The sequence below is a fragment of the Parasteatoda tepidariorum genome, chromosome 4 (assembly GCF_043381705.1).
Source record: "Parasteatoda tepidariorum isolate YZ-2023 chromosome 4, CAS_Ptep_4.0, whole genome shotgun sequence".
NCBI lineage: Eukaryota > Metazoa > Arthropoda > Arachnida > Araneae > Theridiidae > Parasteatoda > Parasteatoda tepidariorum.
Genome location: NC_092207.1, coordinates 64,793,700 through 64,816,052, shown reverse-complemented (window position 1 = coordinate 64,816,052; position 22,353 = coordinate 64,793,700). Strand labels below are relative to the sequence as shown.

Sequence of the window (22,353 nt, the reverse complement as noted above, 5' to 3'; positions counted from 1 at the left end):
AGTACATTAAATTTTTCTTTTAGATATCATGTTTATTTGATGAATAATTTAGATACTTGAATATGTCATATTATTCTAAATTCTAATCTTAGAAACATGATTAAACATGATTGAACTAGACGAAGAGAAATGCATTTTGTAAACAGTAGGAAATAGAAAATGCTATATTGCTAAATCAGTTGTTTCAATATATTCAATAATTTAATAAAAATGACCTAATAGTTTATTATGTTTATTCATATGGCTAGGCTTAATAGAATCTAAGGTAGTGAGTTTCATCATATTTTAAGAATCATGACTGATAAATAACTTAATCGTGACATTTTGTCTGTACCTTTTGTATAAAACTGATACAATTTTGAGATTTTTACTAGAAATAGTTTTAAGATAGTTACCTATTTTAAAGGTAAGTATATTGCTTAATAGCTTAATTTCGATTATATTAGATTTCTCAATATTTTATGATATTAAAGCGATTCATAAAAATAATGCTAAGCTGTTATTGTAAATGAAATTGTTAAACTGTGTACCTTTTTTTCTTCCCTAACTCCTATCCGATGTATGTATCGCTAATCAAATGATATATAATAGAAATAGCTGAACTATGAATTATTTTAGTACAGGGTAAAAGGAAAATGTAATAAAATTTCGATAATAAAATTTCATGGAATAAAATTTCGATAGTCATTTATTTCGAAAAAGTTTACAAATAAATCTTTAAAAAATACAATATATGTTATGCTTAAAAAGGTCATTCTTACTTTATTTGCCCTTATCGCCAGCTACAGTAAGTAAGTGCTATCCTATAGTAAGTAAGTGCTGTGCTACATTTATACTTATTTATTTTTCAGATAAACATGTGGAGAGAGTTACTTTTGCTTTCAATAATGATTTCTGTGGTATATTCGCAAGCGTGCGGAGATATATGTGATGATTACAGATGTGAAGATTTAAAATGTAAGCCAGGGCAAGTTGTCAAGAAAAAAGGTGGCTTCTGTGGTTGCTGTGATATTTGTTATACTGAATTGAGTAAGTGTTTTTATACTATGGAAAATAAGTCCTGTACAATATTAAGTTAGTGCTATACTACAGTAAGTTAGTGCTATACTGTAGTAAGTAAGTGCTATACTAAATTTTCGTTTCAGAAAGCTGCCGTTTAAGTAGGAAAAAAAAGCACTTTTCTCCCCAATTTTTTTAAACGTTTCTGTTACACTCCAGTAACATTCAGATTTTACGAAAATAAACAAGTAAAAGGCTTTAAGTGGACATTTGCTTATAAATTGTGAAAGCTAACGTATATTTATCAACGATTTGAAAAATATTTCTTTCAAACCTCAAAAAAGTTTTTATTTGTTTACTATTCTGCACTAAATCAAAACATGTACTGTAAAAATTACTGTATATTTCTCAATGATTTGAAAATTATTTCTTCGAACTCTCGAAGAAGTGATTTGTTTACAATTTTGATTTAATAAATTTATTGAATTCCTGATTGATTAGTAAGAACTTACTTTATGTAAAATTTACTGCAGAACTCACTGTTCTAGGAAATATTTTGGCCATGAAATGTGGGTTCGTATTCAGCTCTTCCAAAAACTTCCACTTCGAACTCAACATTCCCACATTTGTTTGTAACAATTACTGTCTATACTTTAATTACACAGAAAATATTTTACAAAATGGGAAAAAATTCATGGTTAACGGGAAAATTTTGGGAAAATTATGATTTGCTGAAAGGGTAAATAAAGGGAATACTCCTCTTAAAAGAATAGTCCGATTACCAAATCCCGCAACAGCACTTTAATTAACTTTCAAGACTTCAAATACCATTCCAAAGCTATGGTGATTTTTATACTCATAATTCTTTGGCATATTACCCTGAGATAATTTTGTAGGAAAAGATTTTTTTCAAGAAACTTTCTTTATGTCGCAGACACGCCTTCCAAAATTTATTTCTTTTCAAACCAAAAAAACATATACGTATAGCTATTTTAGCAAATTTTTCTTGGAAAAACAGGTATTTTTGGAACATGGTTGTATTGATTAAAAAATGTGAAAAAATTCTTGGTCAGCGGGAAAATTAGAACATAACTAAATCCTTCAACCTTTACTCTTTGAAGCAGAATTTTTATTAAGCATGTTTTGTAAAAATTCATATTTTTTTTCATTATTTTGCGAATATTTAGGTCAAAATACGTGAAAATTTATTTAGCATTTTAATAATTTATGGTAATTAAACACAGCGTGAAATTTCGGTGTCTTTTACACTTTCGTATTTTCAATTTTTCAAATTTTTTAAATTTGTAATTCTTTAAATCTAAGAGAAACGGTTATTCATCATTAAAATTTATTTAATTTAAAAAAATCAATTCTGGATAAATTTTTTAATATAAATGAAAAAAAATGTCAAACTACTTTTTTTCCGATGTTGTACTATCGTACAAATTTAATTCCGATAATCTAACAATTTTCTTTAGTAACTATTAGACTTTTTGTAATTTTTTAAATACCAAAATATATTTTTGCTTGCAATTAAAGTGACAGAAAAAAACTGTATAAAAGAGACACCGGTATCCCCTCTGCGTCAGAGAATTAACTGTATTAAGAGATATAGTAATACAGTTAAAATCTGATCATTTTTCAAAAATTATTCGTGTGTTCCTTTTTTTATTTAATTTTATTTTACGCACTGTTATACCCACATTTAACAATCGAAATAGTTCCCACTTCAATACTTACAATTTCTTGCATTTTTTTTTTAATTGAACTTTGTTTTCACTTTATTTTAAAGTATATTTATAAATATTAATTACCACATTAATTCAGAAACTCAAAATAAATATGTATTTATGATGTAAGTCCTCGTCATCATTCTAAGTGTTTCAAAAGACGATCTGCAAATAACACCGTTTCACAAAGAACGGTTGTCAAATCTTTTTTTTCACTCTTACTTAATGTATTTTTCATTGAAAAAGATGTTAAATATTTATTAAAATATTTTCAATTTGGTCTGTTTCAGAAAAAGGGGATAGATGCTCAATACCAATTACCATAGGAGGTCCCCCTCCAACAGCTGGTTGTGCTCGCGGCTTAAAATGTGATCCAAAGACTAAGAAATGTGCTTAAAAAGCCTTAAAAGGAAAAACGCGACTTTTGAATTTGCACTTTTTTCTTTTAACTTATCTATTTAAATAGGGAATTGTATTACTTTTCTAATAAAACATATGTTTGTTCTTTTATTTGTTTAATACACAGTACCACGTGAACAAAAATGGCCCTGCCATGATTCCTATTGACTTTTATATGAAATCACCTGCTGAACTACGATATGACCCACGTTTTCCCCCATCACTTTCCGTTTGCTGGGAATATTTTTGGATATTTTTATGGTCATATTTTTAGATATTTTTATGGCGATGAATTTGATTGGAAGGAAATTAGAAGGATTTATTTATGCTATTACGGTTCTTATGATGGCAAAGAAAGCGTTCGCTTTCCAATGAAGAAAACCGGGTTAGAATCCCAGCGATGGCTGGTCTTTAAGAATTCCGCATCAGGTTTGCACCGACCACAATGCTGGCGTAAAATATTCTAAGTAGTAGACGGATCATGGGTTAGAGTCCCCTTACAGTCAGGCTAACCGTGGGAGGTTTTCATGTTACGTTTCCATGGGAGTTTACGTGGGGTTACGTGGGTCGTTTCCATGTAACGAAAATGCGGGTTAGTTCCATCAAGAAGTCCTCCATGAAAGCAAATTTATCAATACTTGATCCAGGAGTTCCCTAGTCTTCTGGATTGGGTTCAAAATTACAAGACTACGGAGATAGTATTGGGAGCATTAGAAAATTGGTAGCATTGGACAAACTAGCCAAGCATTTTGACAAACTAGTTGTTGTGGAGGACTTCTAATTGCACTAATCCGCCTTGCGTAAAATGGAGGAAAGAAGCAGCGAAAACCTCCCACGTTTAGCCCAACAGTAAGGGGATTCTAGTCCATGATCCGTCTACCTTAAATAGAGGAATACCTATATGTGAGGTACTTTTTTTAAATTTAATATACCGAAAAGAATGTTACTTTAATCAATAGCTCTTTACTCTTTTATCAATATTTGTGTTACTTTAATTAATAGAGATACAATCCAATATGTATTTGAATATTAATCTCTTATCTAGAGCTCTTTTATTCATTTTTAATTAGGATAATTCATTAAAATAATTACGAATTCTTTCTTGTGTAATGACAAAAAGAAGTATATTAGTGTCATATGATTCCTTAGTTAAAAAATAGTTCACATTTTGTAAATGCCACTAGACAGCAAAACGAGAAATAAAAGATTTCTGAAATAAATATGAAAAAAAAATACTTGGAAAAGTATACAATAATTAATCATTACTAACACTAACTGTAGTAATGTAATCATGAAATAATAAAAAAAAATCCTACTTTAAAATATCTCCTTGTTAAATTCATCCAGCAATTTCAACCAATAATGCATCTTGCCTAAAATAGATAATTTTGATCATACCCTTTAAGAATGATGGAAAATTCGATCTCCCAAAAAATAAATAAATAAAAAATGAAGACAAGAAAAAAAACACACATTTCAAAGTTCAACAAATTGCTTAGTGCTGCCATCTATGAAAGAAAATAATGAAAAACCTTGTCTCGAAATGTTTTATGAAAAAAATTAGTGGCTCCGTCTATATTAAAGATTACGCAATTTTTTTTGTGTGAAAGATAATAAGAACCGCATCGAACATGAAGCAGTTGTGTAATAAATTGGTGAATTAACCCTTTCCAAAAGAAACGAGAAAAAAATTGTCTTTACGTAAGTTTGTATCAATGTTAGTTTCGTTGTATCAAAACACTATTTTAAGTTACTTTTACTTCTGAGTTCATTTTTGCTTTTATGTTCAGTTCAGTTAAAGTTATTAACAAAATTATGTATTTTGATAATAATAATATTTTTGATAATATAATAATATTTGTTTTTCTTCTCATTAAAAACTAATTGATTTCCTTTTTAATGTCTTTAAAAAAATTACTTTATTTAAATGTCTTTTTTTCTTAATTTTCTAATACAAATTATTCCTTTTTTAAGGAACTAATATTATTCTCTTATTTATTTTAAAAACTATGTTGATGTTTTTCCTACATATGTATAAATGTAGACTAGAAAAAAGTAGAAATAATAGCGTCTGTTGCAATTAAATTAAAAGGAAAAATTTCATTTTAATTTATTCAGATATTTCCCTAATTACTATCTTATAGAATCATTGTAATCTTATAGAATAATTGTTAAAAATACATTTTTAGGGCTCGTAAATTGAAATTTAGTGCTCGAAAAAATTCACTTGATATCAAATTCATAGAATCCAACTTATTTGGCTTTTAGAATTGAGCGTTAATAACAACATATGGTGATCATCTCATGTGTGTAGATATTTGTTTTTTTAGGCTTTATTTCGGTAATAATTTTATAAGTATGTATTTACAGGAGAGAGTCCGGAATACCTTAGAGTCCAGAATACATTTTCACAACTTATTTTAAACCTTTATTATAAAATCTTTTCGTTTTTTTTTTTAGTTCCTTCAAAAAATATTTTGCAGCGAATAGTGTTTCTAACAGAAAATGAGTAAAATATGCTAAACAGGATCGCTAATTATTCGATAAATACTAGGAGCGTTAATAATTGATAATTTTGTTACATAATGAGGTGAACCGGGTTCGAATAACGGCGATGGCTGGTCTATACGAATTCCACATTAGGCTTGCACCGACCATAGTGCTGACGTGAAATACCCTCAGTGGTTGACGGATCTTGGGTTAGAGTTCCCATGCTGTCAGGCTAACCGTTGGAAGTTCTCGTGGTCTTCCTCTCCATGTAACGCAAATGCGGGATAGTTCCATCAAAAAGTCCTCCACGAAGGCAAATTCCTTCCTATACTTGATCCAGGAGTTCCCTTGTCTTCTGGATTGGATTCAAAATTACAAGGCTACGCAGCTGAACATTAGTAGTCGTAATATTCTGAGTTACAAACATCCTATTTTTTCCATGTGAAATTGTTTCCTTTTATTAACTTTGCACCCCTACTGAAGATACAACATCAATATCTCTTCCGATTGTTACTGTTTATTTTCTTTTTAATGTTTGTTTGCATTTAGTTTATTTCTAAGCAGCACTGTTTTCTGGATTTCATATTTTATATTCTACCTATTTGTTAAAACTCTAATTTGAAAATTTTGAATATGTATGCTCATATAATTGAACTGCTACGCTCGCTTCGAACTTTCGGAGTGTCCCCGGATGCCCCGTTACCGGGGCGGGACGGGCTTAAGCTTGTTATTAGTAGTCGTAAACCCAAAACTTCTGTCAGCTGTTCGACGATGGTTATAAAATTATAAATAAATTTTGTTACATAAAAACAGAAAAGTGAACGCGATCATTTAACGCTATACACTAATCAGTACTATAATAACTACCCACTTATAATATAGAAATCTTTTTTTTTTCTTTCGTTACTTCAGACTTGATACTTCTTGTATGAACTTTTCGAGTTGGATATTTGCAGCGCGTCCAACCTTCCAATAGTTGCTACCAACAAACCCTAGATCTAAACATTATTGAGACCTGGGGATTGTAGAGATCAAAGCATCGAAGTGAAGTCTCCATCATATTCATTTTTACAATATCAGAGCGTATAGCAGTACACGTTGTGATTTTGAAAGTAACTCACTCAGGAACAAACCTCTAGCATTACAAGATTTTCTTGGTCAACTAAAATGTTTGAGTATGATGTGGTCTTAAAGCAAGCGAGTACTACTGTAAGATAAATTAAATTAGTACTACAGTAGGATAACGTAGAATAGTACAGTAGGATAGGCGAGTACTACAGTAGGATAATATAGAATAAATTAAATTACTTTTATAATGAATAATTTCTGCACATACTGTGAAATGAGGTTTTGAAAACTAATAAGAACAGGACATGAACCTAAACAAATCATACAACAGATTTAAGCAAAAAAGTCTACCGATTGTAAAATTTAAAAATATCTTTAGATACATTTTAAAAGCAACACTATTTATAGTTTATATTTTAAATCTAGGATAAATCTTTTAAATCTAGGATAAATCTTTTAAATCTAGGATAAATCTTTAAAATCTAGGATAAATCTTTTAAATCTAGGATAAATCTTTTAAATCTAGGATAAATCTGAAAAAAAGATTTATTGTTAAATCCAATTAAATTCATTTGGATTCATATTCTTAAATTCGTTTTCTAAAGAAAATCTGTGTTAAAAATCAAATTAAAATGAAATAAATACCAAAAATTATAAAAAATAACAATGTGTATATTTATTAAAGTATATTTAAAGACAACTTTTTCTTGAGTATTCTTTCTATCTGAGATATTATTTGCAGTAAAGCTTTTTGATTATTTTTACTTAAAATACATTTTTTATAAAAAAACTGAATTTTAATAATTTTAGGGGATTTAAAAAAAAATCAAAATATTTTACTCTTACCTATAAAATAATTTTAAAAGTGTTTTTCTGGGAATTAAAAGATAAAACAAAAAGAAAATGCAATTGTATAAGCTCGATAATTGAAAGGCTTGAGAATAAAAATTTAAAATTAAATTATAAACTGCATTTGAAAATATAATGATAAGCTACATTTTTTATATAAATGACACTTTTACATCAAACTGTTATTTTGTATCATTTACTGGCACTTTTATTTACACTTACAAATTTGTAAAATTTCCAGCACATACCAGCAAAATACATTGAACCGTTTTTTTTTTTTTACCTACATGGTAATTGTGTTCTTCTTCAACAAAAAATTCCTCTTCTGAACTTTAAAAACTAAGCGTCCATTTTAAGGAGTTGACAGATGTAAACTCAACGAAACAAAAAATATTTGGGAAAAAAACGTAAAGTTGCTAACGAAAAATTGAAAAAAAAGGTAAAAAATAAAGACTAGAAAAACAACAAAAGCCGAGAGAGAAAAAAGATAAAAAGCAGAACAAGAAATGAAACAGTGGCCAAGAGGCAAATCAGAGGAAAATGCATTTCCACGATATTAAGAACTAATGTCGTTAACATGGGAATCAGCAATAAAATAAGGTTCCCGGGTATCAAGATGAACCGATGTAAAAAGGGTAGAAATAATTTTAGCATTGTCGAAATCGAATTAATGCCCAAGATTCCAACAATTATTGGCGCCTACTTTTGGTGAGATGGAAATATTTTTGTATATTTTTGCAGGATATGAAGTTTTCGGTTAGGTATTATCTTGCCGCTCCATTTTCTGGAGATAATTTACTTAACTTTCCTAAAATATTTCACAGTATGGCTCATTATTATATTGCCTTAGGTCCTTTAATAGGAGGAAGCCTGTAGCATTAATTACAAGTATTATACAGAAATAACAAAATATCCTGCTCCATAATATTAAAAGTATTTAGGTATTATTATTTTAAAAGTATTGTACCATGTTCTTTGCTAAATCTATTATTAGCTGTTATTTTATTTCTTTTGCAGGAAAAACACAATGATTCTGAATTTCAAAATCTTCTCCTGCAACGAAAATGCTTATTATCTGGCTATACTTGCTGTGCTTCTGTCCGTCATCTATTGCTTTATTCGATCACGTGGCCTACCGCCTGGACCTATGGGCCTTCCCTATATAGGATACTGGCCATTTTTTGGCACTTCAACAATACATATGCAGTTGAGAGATCAAAGAAAAAAATACGGCGAAATATTCAGTTTTACTGTCACCGGTCATCTGTATATCGCTCTGTGTTCCTTTAACGCTATTAGAGAAGTAGTATTGAAAAAAACACAAAATTTTGAAGCGAGGACAGAAAATTTCACTTTGCTTAAATTGTTCTTTGATGGAGGTAAGTTATATTTAGAAGAAGAATTTCTCGTTTTTAATCTAACATTTAAAGTAGTTCAATAAAGAAAAAAAAAATTTAAAACAAATTATCTTTTTGAAGGATAATATTTTTGAAGGATGCAATTAATATTAAGTATAGTTAGGGCAGAGTCGGGTACCCCCACCCACTGTCAATTTCATATGTATAGAATATTTTTTCTGGTCAATGGGCCATCGGACATTAATTTTTATATTAAAAAAAGATTATTTTCAAAGTTTCAAGTATTTATGCAGCTGTTAACATGGTAAACAATAGTTTTGAAAATATGATGAATACAGTAGTCATGAAATTAAGAAAAAATGGTTGAATGTTTCGATTAAACTTCCTTTTAATGCTAAAAAGATGATTTTTTCTACACATACAGCATTAAAGTATGTAGTCTTAAGTTTAATTTGCACAAAGAAAGAAGTTTATATGTGAAAAATTGTTCGAGTAATTAACAAATTTACAAAAAAAATTTGATTTCGGGTAGCCCCGCTCACATAACTGTCGGGTATCACCGACCAATTTTACTTCGTCAATAAATGTACGGTTGCAAAGATTATTATTTTATTGCTTCAAATATGAATGTTATACGCATTTTTAACAACAAATATTGTTGTTATTAAATGATTGTTATTAAATGATAGAATTCACTGAAAGTATATAAATATGTAATAAATAAAATAATTTTGTGATAAAAATGATAAATGAAGTTTATCTATTGTCAATACATTGGTCATTTTAATTTATACTTGAAAAAACAGTCAAAAAACATAATTTTTGTAGCTAGGCGGGGCTACCCGACACATTTTGAAAAGAGCTGAAAAACATGTTTTTTTTTATTTCATTTTTTTAAGTTAAACTATTCTTTATTTGGTTTATTCTTTTTGCATTATTTAATTAGATGATNAAATTGTTCGAGTAATTACAAATTTACAAAAAAAATTGGATTTCGGGTAGCCCCGCTCACATAACTGTCGGGTATCACCGCCCAATTTTACTTCGTCAATAAATGTACGGTTGCAAAGATTATTATTTTATTGCTTCAAATATGAATGTTATACGCATTTTTAACAACAAATATTGTTGTTATTAAATGGTTGTTATTAAATGATAACATTAAACAGAACAGGCTTAATAAATTTCATTTAAGAAATTGAATATTATCAGTAGGAAATTTTTAGAGCTTATTTAGAGTTATTGAGTGTTTGAAAAAATCAGCCGGATTAGCAACGCTTCAATAGAGGGTTGACTGAATGTAAACAATAACAAGCCTCCTAAAACCGGAAGAAATTCAGAAAACTTCTGGTGTATTACTTTGTTTATGGTATGCTTACCAGGCAATGTGTGAGCAGACTTAATACTCTGAGAAGTTTTAATATTGTAATATGAGTTTAAATTTAAGCGTAATTTTACCATTCATAATAGTAGTTCCCTGTAATTTACAAATTTTAACTTGTTGTGAGCCTAAAACAAATTTAAGAAAATTATTAACAAGGCATAAATAAAGTGCAAGGTTTGCCAAGTTTTGAGAGTTGTCCCTTATTTGGCTGTAGTCATAGATATACACCGAAGAGCCATTACATTATGACCACCCTCCATCTGTAACAATGGGCTCTCCCAGGTTTTCATGGTTTCTCGCCCAGGAACAATGTTTTCATAGGGCACATTAGGACCCATAATCCTCATAGAACAATCCCTGACATCTGGAAGCTACTTGAACATAGTTGCAGACCAGATTCACCCATTCATGGCAACAGTTTTTCCTGCGGGGGATGGTGTTTACCAACAGGATAATGCACCATGTCATAAGGGTCGAATCGTCGAGGAACATTCCAGTGACTTTCAAGTGATGTCTTGACCCCCAAATTCACCTGACTTTAATCCAATAGAGCATTTGTGGTTCTGCTTGGAAAACCAAATTCATGCTGCTACGCTACCACCTCGCAATATGAGGGAATTGCAGGACCAGTTGGTGAGCGCTTGGTACCAGAGACCTCAGACTACCTATCAGCACCTTGTGGAATCAATGCCACGGCGGGTGCTTGCAATTTTGAGGGCAAAAGGTGGTCCTACATGCTATTAGCAGGGTGGTCACAACGTAATGGCTCTTCGGTGTAAAGTCTTCCCCTATATTAGTCCCGGACTATATAGGGGACCGGTTGTGCCAAATATCACAGTTTGTAATTTTTTGGGTTGCATTATAGCATGTCCGCGGAGTTTGCCGAAAACATTTGTTGCTTGTTTCGTTTAAATTTAAATTGAAAGAACACATTAGATATTAAACACTACAAGTATAATAATATTGGATGACGTGCTTTTTCAAGCTTAGGTGTAAAAATTAATCGGATGTAGTAACCCGGAAGTCTTACGACGAACTTTAACCACTAACGCCATCTGTGCTTTGCTTTACGCAGTCAACCATTCATAAAGAAAATGCTCGCTTCCTAATCAGATTAATCAGGTTCGAATCCCAACGATGACTGATCGATTTAAATTCGGAACCCACTGATCACAGAGCTAACACAAAATAGTGGTTTTCACATGTGTTCGGCTTAACCATGGAAGGTTTTCGTGGTATTTTTTTTTCCTTCCACATCTGATGTGGGAAGAAAAAAATGCCCAACATGCAAATGCAGATTAGTCAAAATGCCAACAAAAACAATCATCATGCAAATGCACTTTAGTTTATTTCAACAAATCATCCTTGAAAATGAGTTTGTCCCAAATGTTTAATCCAGGATTTTTTTTTTGTCCTCTAAGTTGAATTCAAACAAGATTATTCGTATTCGTATCCCCAAATTTTACAAAAATCGACGATAAAATGTAATAACTCAATATAGTTTAAATACCTTTGTTGTAATAGATTTCTTTAATCGTTTCAAAACATGAGTGAGTATTAGATGTAGTAAATATGATATAGATAAAATGAATTTAATATATTTTATACACACTAATATTAATGCATTTTTATGTTAATATTAATTTTTTATAAATATTAATAATTTCAGTAAAAAAAATTCCTGCAGTTCTTTATATAAAGAATAAAATTTTTGTTTTTCTTGGGGTTAATAATAATCAATAATATATAATTAAAACATAAAGCAGTCTTTATTTTATGATAAAGATATCTATCTGCTGTTAATCGCTCTTAATTTTTTCCAGCTTTTGCTTTTGCAAACGGGGAAGAGTGGAAAGTTCTTAGAAAGTTTTACATCCAACAATTCAAAGAGTTGGGAATGACGACTTTCAAAGAAGACAGAAATGGGCCCATTTACGAAGCTGTTAGAGATTGCGTGAAAGTTTTGGAGAAAGCTGATGGCAAACCACTAGATATTACTGAGGTCATCGTGAAAGGAAGCAGCAAGATTTTGAGGACAACTCTATTTGCAGGGGAAGACTATGTTACAGACGACAATGTGAAAGATGTATGTCATTCTTATGAGTTTATGTTAGAAAGTATGACAGGACCGAACCTACTTTTGATTGGAGATATTGCTAAGTAACCATTTATTTACTTATTTCTTAAGTATTGTAAAAAATTTTCATTTTGAAATCTATGCATACATAATTTAGAAAGGAAAAGTTCTGTTTAAAAAAAATTAAACTTATCCTTGTATTAAAAATTATTAGACAGTGAAACCAGCCTGATCACCCTTCTAATTTGACTACTTGTATAAATTGATCATCTGTCTGCATTTAAGTCTATTTTCAGGAATCAAACTTGTCCTATATATCGATATGTTGCAAAAGTTTTGTAACCTGACACATCCGTCTAGTAAATATGCTGTCTTCTGAAATCGAAATCGAATTTTGAAACAGAAGAAAAAAACAAACAAATTAAGCTTATCCTTGTATTGAAAATTATTACACAGTGAAACCATTCAAGTTGATCACCCTTCTAATTCGACTACTTGTTTAAACTGAATATCTGTCTATATTTACATATATTTTCGGGAATCAAACTTGTCTTATATATCGATATGTTGCAAAACTTTTGTAATCTGACACATCCGTCTAGTAAGTATGTTATCTTCTGAAATCGAATTTTGAAATAGAAGAAAAAAACTAACAAATTAAACTTATCCTTGTAGTAAAAATTATTAGACAGTGAAATCAACCAAGTTGATCATCTTTCTAATTTGACTACTTGTCTAAGTTGACCATCTGTCTATATTTACATCTATTTTCAGGAATCGAACTTATCCTATATATCGATATGTTACAAAACTTTTATAACCTGACCATCCGTCTAGTAAGTATGCTGCCTTCCGAAATCAGTCAAATATATCTAGGATACTATGAAATGGAAACAAAAACCCTTCGTAAAACCAGAGAAAAAACCTTTTTAAGATAATGTTCTTTTTCATTATGTTATGAATTAAATTTTGACTGAATCATTTAACTATTATTAAAAGTTAATCTAAAATCCTAATGTGAGTATATCATGGGAGATATAGAGGGCTTTTGTTCGTGTTTTTTGAGTAATTTTTAAATATTGAAATGAATGCAATGTTAAGTTTCCTATATGCATATATGTTCTTGCGTATTGATATTTTTTAAAAAAAATATTTATTGCTACTGGCATGCATAACTAACAAAATATGCTTATCTATTTTTTAAACTACCCCACTTAATATTGAATTTATATAACAAATGTTTTATTCTGCAACTAAAATCTCATTTTTTGAAGTACATTGATTATTTACTAAATTAAATTTGAAAATTATAGCTAAGTTGAAAATTTGGATGACGTTCATTTTATTTTAATTTATATTATCTAAAAAATGGATGAATAACACAAGCAAAATAAATTGCATGTTATTTATGAGAATAATAAGATAATAAACGTGATCAAAAAAACAATGATTCATTCCCGTCTATAAATTGGCCACCTATCTGAGTTGACCACTCAGGCAATGTATCACAAATAGTTAACATACAAAGGTTTCACTGCAAAAAATATTCAACGTGTACACATCTTAATTTTATCCATTTCAGTTGCATATTTGCCTTAAATTGAGTATAATAGAAAGAGTTGTGTTTCCTAAGCAACAAATTTCAAGAAACAAATCCTTTATCAATTTAACATGCATTTTTTTTCACAGATATCTAATCTACCCATTTACCAAAGGTAAACGCCTAGCAGTGGAGCATTTGAAGATCATGACGAAAAACATGTACAAAATGATACAAAAACACAGATCTAGTTTCAACGAAAACAGTGTGAGAAATGACATCTTAGACAGGTACTTTAAAGAGAAAATCGAAAGATCATCGCGCAATGATCCTACAGCTCAACATTTCACAGGTAAAAATGTACGCTGTACAAAATCTTATAAATATATAGCTACCAAGGATAGGAACAATCATTTTATAACTATAATACAAATACTATATCATAATTTTGATATCATAACAATTTCATGAATCCTTATTAAAATTCGTGAGTCGAATGCGTTATCAAATTACCATTAAAGTTATTTCAATGAATCTAGTTTTGCTTGACGATGATAAAATACCGATACGTCATTTCGACCTGATGGAGGAACAGTTGTACTTACGATCGACTATGGGCAGCAAAGTTGTCAATCTAATGTGTTCTAATGTGACAACGTAATCTGTCTAGATTCTAAATGATTTTTTGCATAGCACTCATACGGTTTATGCCCTTTAACGTATAATATCAGGAAGAATTTTATATAGTCATACATCCAATTGACGGTTAAAATATTTCAAACTGTTATTGTGTGGTGTCAATGCTAGTATTTTTTTTATCCAAATATATTTTTGAGCTGAATCCAGCATACAAAAGCTTACTGGCAACATGTTTGAAAGAGAAAAGAGGCTTTATGTTAGTTCACGGAGCAACGTCATATTGCTCTACTTGATTAAAAAAATCTCTTGCATTTTGTTCAACTGATTTTTTCTCACATGATATCTATTGGAAAGAATGTACCACTTTACGTTTTTTTAAACCTTTATTTATCATAAATAATTCGCGGAGAAGAAAATTGTTTTAAAATTACGGTAGTAGAATGCTGAATTACATTTCTAATAGAAAACATAATTCTGGAAAAGAAACAAAAACTCACGATATGTAGACCCATTATTTGGTTATTTTTCCGTTCATAATAATAACGGTTAAAAGTAAATTCTGCTTTTCAATATTACAGTTTTTATTACCAGACACTTTAAAAAAATCAAAACTGAAAAGTGAATTTAACCTAATAAATATTTTAATACCATGCCTTACGGTATCATGATAAAATTACCGAATTTGGTTGAAATGTTTTTACTGTAAGCAAATGATTTGGTTTATAAAAAAACAAAGCAACTGCACTGTAAACAAAAACATACATAAAAAGCTAAAAACCGAATTTAAGCACGCATATGAAAGCCTATATTTACATTTTACACACTGAAACTGAACCTGATTCAAGTAGCGAAAGCATTGCATCTTCGATCTGTATTTTGGTAACTGTTTCAAGTAAACAAAACTTGTAATGTGCTAAATAAATAATGCTTCTTAATGAATATTTTACAGACAAGGCATTAGTAGGTGCTATATTTCAGTGCATTGGTGATGGTGTGCTAACAGTGGGAATTTTTGTGAGCGCTTTTTTCAATGCCCTCTTGGACTATCCAGAAGAGCAAGAAAAGATCTACAATGAGCTGATGGATGTCGTTGGAGTAGACAGGGATCCAGGCATCGAAGACAAGAGTAGACTACCATATACCAATGCATTCATCTTAGAAGTTGTGAGAACATCCGAAGTTTTTCCATTCATACCAGAACTGGAGTGTACCAGTAAGTTCCTTTTAAATTTCCTTTACAATTTTAATTAGCATATTTAATTTGAAATACGTTTTCATTTATCAAAAATTTGTGTAGCACTTTATTTTTATCACCAAATAGAGCTCTAGAGATTTTTTATATTTAATTTTTTTGGTTCATTTCATTGTTAGGACTTTTTCGTACAATAAAAGTTTTGATAGTGGGTTCGAGTACCGAGTGAGAGGTCGCTTTTTAACTAAAGGCTATGACCAATATCATATCCGTGACCGTGGATTTATACTTGATACTCACCAGCAGGTTTTGCCGATTATTTAGTCAAGGCTCTTATCTTGTGGGGTGCTCTCTATTCTACTTGCAGCTTCCTTTTCCGTATCCCGGAAACGCTAGCTGAAATGCCGAGATAATGAAAAGCCAGTTCTCGATTTAGAATCGTGTAACTTGGATTAATACCGTTCTAAGTTCTTCGATAAGAGAATGGACGTGGTTTCTTCCGTGGACTTAATTTAACGGAGGTACCTCTGAAGAGATTTGTGATCTTGTCGAATTCGTTTCTTTAACTTATACCGCTAATCGTTGTATTTTTACATATTGCTCTTCAGAGGCTCTGTATTATGGGGCCCCTGAAAGAGTGGCCAACAAATCTGCCTACTGATATATGAATGACGAGGGTCAATCGAGTGGGTATTAGAAAAAAATTACTGCTTTCTTTGAATATAAGTTAAATCATATGGATAATTCATGGCGATTTTTCATTATGATTCCCGAGGAAAACCAAGTAGAGTTCTTCGGGAAGGTGCTATTTCATTAAATGCATTAATTCCTTTTGAGTTTTATCCAAAACAACAATACAGTTTAGTCTCCATTTAAGGGCTCCTTACTTAACAACAGTCTCTATTTTAAGTCTACATGTTGCTGTGCAGACTCTTTCAAAGTAGAAAAGTCTTTAGTTAAAGAAGACTGTGTCTCTGTTAAAGTGGAGTTACGGTTGCTCATATTTTTATCTCGTGTGATATCCGTAAAAGCGAGAAAATTTTATTGTTTCAAATTGCTTTTAGATCTTTTTTCTTTTCTTTTCTTTTTTTCCCAAAACTTCCTTAAAAGTGAAAGAATGAATTCTATTCTTTAAAAATAACGGACTACAAGCAAAAAATATTCCTTCTTACTTCAAGAATGGGTTGCAGACAAAATCTCATATCCAGAATATCACGTCTAATTTCTCTTATGCTTTAATATAAATGACAGATAATTACTTTAATAAAATTATTTAAATGTGAAAGAGGCTTAATAATTCCACTCTTAATTTATTTACTTAACTCTTAATTACATTAATCCATATTAATACATTTATTTCATTTCTATAATTAATAATTATTAATAATTTACTTAATTCTTACTTTATTTATTGATAAACTATTACATTACCTTGATCTATGTTAAAAAGTAATAACTAAATTTTAATAAATAATCAGTGTAATTACAAATAAAAATATTACTTATAAAAATTTAAGAATTATACTTTTCTATGTCCCGACGGAAAAACTGCCTCATTCAATGTGGTGAGTTATGACGGGCCTGTATATACTTTAGTGTGGACAGATTTATCCAGATTATAACTATTCAAAATGTATTTATGATCGAAATTCTTATACTTTTACTTTCTTTAATAATTCTTACACTTTCTTCAGACTTAAAGGCTTTGATGTGTATTTCTTTTGTCCCGCAGTGGACTGATCGTTAAGACACGGTTCACAGCAGATCACCGAAGTCAAGCATCACTGACTGCGGTCAGTGTGCGGGTGGGTGACCACTTGGATCAGTCTGCGTAGGGACCGAGGGTGTGCGGTATAGGTCCTTGTTAAACTGTGCTACCGTAAAGTGCTCGACTTCGCGCGCAGGTCGTCTGGCTACCGAAGCGGGGGTGCCATCCCCTCCGCAGAGGATCAAAATTGTGATGGCATGCCTTCGGATCATCCTCCGGGATGTTTCCCAGACCGTCGCCAATAGCCCATTGTGCAGCTCTAGTGCGTCGTAAATGAACAACAACTATAATTAATAATTATTAATAATTTACTTGATTCTTACTTTATTTGTTGATAAACTATTACATTACCTTGATCTATGTTAAAAAGTAATAACTAATTTTTAATAAATAATCAGTGTAATTACAAATAAAAATATTACTTATAAAAATTTTAGAATAATACTTTTCTATGTTCCGACGGAAAAACTACCTCATTCACTGTGGTGAGTTATGACGGGCCTGTATATACTTTAGTGTGAACATATTTATCCAGATTATAACTATTCAAAATGTATTTAAGCTCGAAATTCTTATACTTTCTTTAGACTTAAATGTTTTGATGTGTATTTCTCTTCTTTAGTGTCATTCATTTAGTATGTTTCATTATCCTTTTAAGTACTTATTTCAAAGTTAAGCTGATATATTCTGCCCAGATAGCATTGTGTTGTGTCCACGCGAGATTTCTGTCTCGATATTTTGTCCTCAAGCTTTCGAAAATAAGATAGCCTGTGCCACTGTAAAACAACGAAACTATGAGTAACATAACTTAGCTTTTTCTTTTCCTTCTTTTATTGATTACTAAAGTTAGTCAGATAATTTTTATTTACTCCGTGTCTAATATAACAATAGACGAAATGCCAGTGTTCTGTATAATAATTTTTATGACTATTTTTTTTAGAAGAAACAACTATTCTAGGATACAAAATACCAAAGGGATCAATGATGTTGGTTAATACTTGGGTGGCCCATCACGATCCTAGTGAATACGAAGAACCGTATAAATTTAATCCCTCTCGATACATTCCGGAAAAGGGAAGAAAGAAACCAGAAGCTCCGATTTTATTTGGAATAGGTGAATCTCCTTATTTTATTTTACTACTAATTAATTTAATTCTTTACTTGATATAACTTAACCTTATTTGAATTGTGCACCATCCCCATCCTTGCTTAATTTAAAAAACAAAATCATAATCTTACGGGTACATAGTTTTTCTTATCTTGTCTGATTTGAGGCGCTCTTTGTTAAGCATCAGAAATAAATAAGAGATGTAGTAGCTTTAAAATACAATGGGAAGGGTAAAGATTATCATGAAAGTGAGGCTAACTCCATTCTTTTTACTAAGTGGAGTTGACCGAACATTCAAATGAAGACAAGCCGTCACGTAATAGCCCGTTGATAGCCAGTGGTTTATGGAGGTTAAGGCAACACAATATGTACAAGGGGGTCAGCATTGTGCTTTAATAACTTATAGAACCGAGGTCAACTGGACCACATCGATCAGGAAGAATCGAACCCTTCACAATGATTTCTCAGTGCCTTTAATCAATGAGCTATTGCGGCTCATATTGCAATTCAAATGAGGCATTTAACCATAAATATATTCTATTTTATTTCACAGCCGACCCACATTCGAGTTCATGACTGTCAATGTTTAGATCGGTAGCTGAACCGGGAATTCGTATCGACCAGCTATCACTGGCATTCAAACCCGGGTCAAATGATTGGGAGGTGACCTCTCTATATCCTGAACAACCACGGTTTCAACCATAAATATATATAAAGTATCTTTTTCAGTAACTTTAAAGAACATTTTTACATTTATTACTGAAACTGAAATAAGGAGCATCTACATATAAGAAGTCACCAGTAACCTTTTAAATGAAAGATATATTTATCAATATCTAAGTTATAATTACTGATATCACCCGCAACAAGTGTGGAATTGAAATCATCAATAAAACTTTCGGATAGAACTGAAAAGAGTTTCCAATAACTATTCTTCCCAACTGAAGTTATTATAAATCCTTTTTTTAGCAAATTAAGTTATATTGACAGTTTTAATTCAACTTTCGTAGTTATTGACGTCACTAACGATGGGACGGATTTTTATAACGTTATTACTTTTTTTCTTTTACATATCAACTTCCACAACCTAATGTAAAAATTATAATTCCATAATTTTTAACTAAGATTCTGAAAATATAAGTTAAGGTCAGTAGCTGCAGAACACTGTGTTCATTGTTTCTATTGAACTTTTATTTTGCATTATTTTACAGGAAAAAGATCTTGCATTGGTGAAGGATACGCAATGGCGCAAACATTTCTTTTCCTTACAACTATTGTTAAACATTTCCGTTTAACTAAAGCAACGGATGAAGGTAATAGGCTGCTGTTTAATTCTGGAAAGATTGAAGTCTTAGCTTTCCCGAGAAGTCACACATAGAATGTGAACAGTTGTCATGAACAACTAACTACTTAAAGAAATAAATAACTGTTAATAATTTTTAGGAATAAATTATTCTATTATTCCACAATATGTAATAAAATAAAAATCTGACATATAAACGCAATTGTTAATTTGAATTATATAGTTGGTATAATGAACAGAATGCTGTTTTAAGAAGGGCAGATTGAAGTCGCAGCTCTCCCTAGAAATCACACATAGAGTGAGAATAATTGCCATCAAAAACTAACCATTTAAAAAAAAATTACTATAAAATTTTTTACAAATATGTATTCTATTCTTCCTCAATGAGTTATAAAATAAAAACTTAAATATATAAACGCAATTGTTTATTTGAATTATATAGTTGGTATTTTGCACAGAATAATTATAAACCAAGTTGAGCTATTTAAAACTTGTTTTGAATGAAAAGAAGGTTAAGAAAAGAGCAAGAAAAGCTCTTATTTACTTGTTTATTTTTTGAAATAAATATGTAACTGAATTTTGAAGTAGTTCTATTCATTTCTATCTTTCTTTCATTTTTTTTTATTTTAATTTATTTGTTTATTTTTATTTATTTATTTTTATTCAATCATTTATTTATTTATTTATTTCTGAAGAAAAATCTTATTTTTGAGTTGCAAAAAAATTAAATTTCGAAAAAAGACGCCACTTCTAAATTTCTATTTTTTTTTTTTTTAATTGAAACATTTCAGAATAATCTGGAATTAAAATGAATTACTAACCAAACAAAGGGCATGAACTCAAAACATCTGCTATATACTGGATTTCCTGACTAAAACACAAATCTTCCAAATATTATCCATTGAAATCTATAAAACGTGAATGAAAATAACACCAATAATAACAAAAATGATTAACCAACCACAGGAAACGAACCCGAAATGTCTATATAAGATTCTATACTATTCTATACAGGATTCTCTGACTGAAATATCTATCTTCCAAATACTATTTATTGAAATCTAAATTTATGATAAAAAAATAATACCATGGCTACAAACTAATCTATCTTATTCTCTGACTGAAATATCTATCTTCCAAATACTTTTTATTGAAATCTAAATTTATAATCAAAAATAATACCATGGCTACAAACTAATCTATCTTATTCTCTAACTGAAATAATCTTCCAAATACTATTTATTGAAATCTAAATTTATAATCAAAAATAATACCATGGCTACAAACTTAATCTATCTTATTCTCTGACTGAAATATCTATCTTCCAAATACTATTTATTGAAATCTAAATTTATAATCAAAAATAATACCATGGCTACCAACTAATCTATCTTATTCTCTGACTGAAATATCTATCTTCCAAATACTATTTATTGAAATCTAAATTTATAATAAAAAAATAATACCATGGCTACAAACTTAATCTATCAAGCACTAGGAATAAAGTTTTATTTGATAAAATACTTCAGTGAATCAGAAATTCTTTTTTTCTTCTCAATTTCAGTGTAAAATCGGGGTTTACCTGACAACCATGTATAGCTTCTCCAACTTGTATGGTATTCGATAATTGTATCGCAATCTTTATTTAAAATCCTTGTCAAAAAATTGAAGAGATTGAGTGACCTTACATATTTAGAATTATATTTAAATCACGATATTTTAGAGGTTTAGAGGGACCGACAATAGATTATAAGCGGAAAATAGTTTTTTTGAGCATCCGATGCCAAAAACTGTATCAATAAATTTGTTACTTGTAACAATTATTTTGATTACTATGTTCAATACTTGCACAAAATTTCGTAAACCAAGATTAAATATCTATGGAGATAAGGACAGAGAAGAAAGATAAAAAAAATTATCTTGCGTTTTTTGTGATAATTTTAAAAATATTTTATAAAATGAAACAAAATTTTTGGAGCAATTTAAAATCACAACAATGCTACTGTCATTTTTAATAAATTTTATTCAATAGTACAAAATGAAATTCGTGGAAAACCCCTTTTCATTTTGAGCAGTCTTTAAGTACTAAAACTACTTTAAAAATTGCTTAAAACTTTTTAAATTTTTAAGATATTCAAATCAGACTCTTTTTATTAGTTGCCAAATACGATTCACTACAAAATTAGGAAAAAAAATTACATTTTTTCCTCGTATGCGTAGTATAAAAAGAACTAATTTAATAACTTATATCGGCAACAGTGAGTCCATCCAATTAACCAAAAGTTTAAGGTAAAAAAAACGTTTTTTACCTTTGTGGTTTTAAAATCGTTTACGACTGGGATGGTAAAAAAGAACATAAATACAAAACTATACGGTTTTTTAACCATTTACAACTAGCATGACTTCAAAACCATAAAAAAAAATTAATTTTACTCTTGAGCTATTTTTG

The 22,353-nt window shown here is 30.0% G+C and overlaps 1 protein-coding gene across 1 annotated transcript; it reads left to right on the top strand.

Moving 5' to 3' along the window:
* The first annotated feature begins 4,708 nt into the window (after nucleotides 1-4,708).
* Nucleotides 4,709-20,488, top strand: LOC107455036 (cytochrome P450 2A9). Its single transcript, XM_016072432.3, has 7 exons — nucleotides 4,709-4,829; nucleotides 8,553-8,914; nucleotides 12,101-12,437; nucleotides 14,044-14,246; nucleotides 15,483-15,746; nucleotides 18,434-18,607; nucleotides 19,813-20,488. Exons 2-7 carry the CDS (start codon nucleotides 8,563-8,565, stop codon nucleotides 19,977-19,979), a joined length of 1,497 nt encoding a protein of 498 aa, XP_015927918.2. The 5' UTR covers nucleotides 4,709-4,829; nucleotides 8,553-8,562; the 3' UTR covers nucleotides 19,980-20,488.
* The last annotated feature ends 1,865 nt before the right edge of the window (nucleotides 20,489-22,353 follow it).

Coding starts and splice junctions, on each gene's coding strand:
- LOC107455036 (XM_016072432.3), top strand. CDS start 8,563: ATGATTCTGAATTTCAAAATCTTCTCCTGCAACGAAAATGCTTATTAT. Junction 12,438..14,043: donor TTGATTGGAGATATTGCTAA/GTAACCATTTAT, acceptor TTTTTTTCACAG/ATATCTAATCTACCCATTTA. Junction 15,747..18,433: donor ACCAGAACTGGAGTGTACCA/GTAAGTTCCTTT, acceptor TATTTTTTTTAG/AAGAAACAACTATTCTAGGA.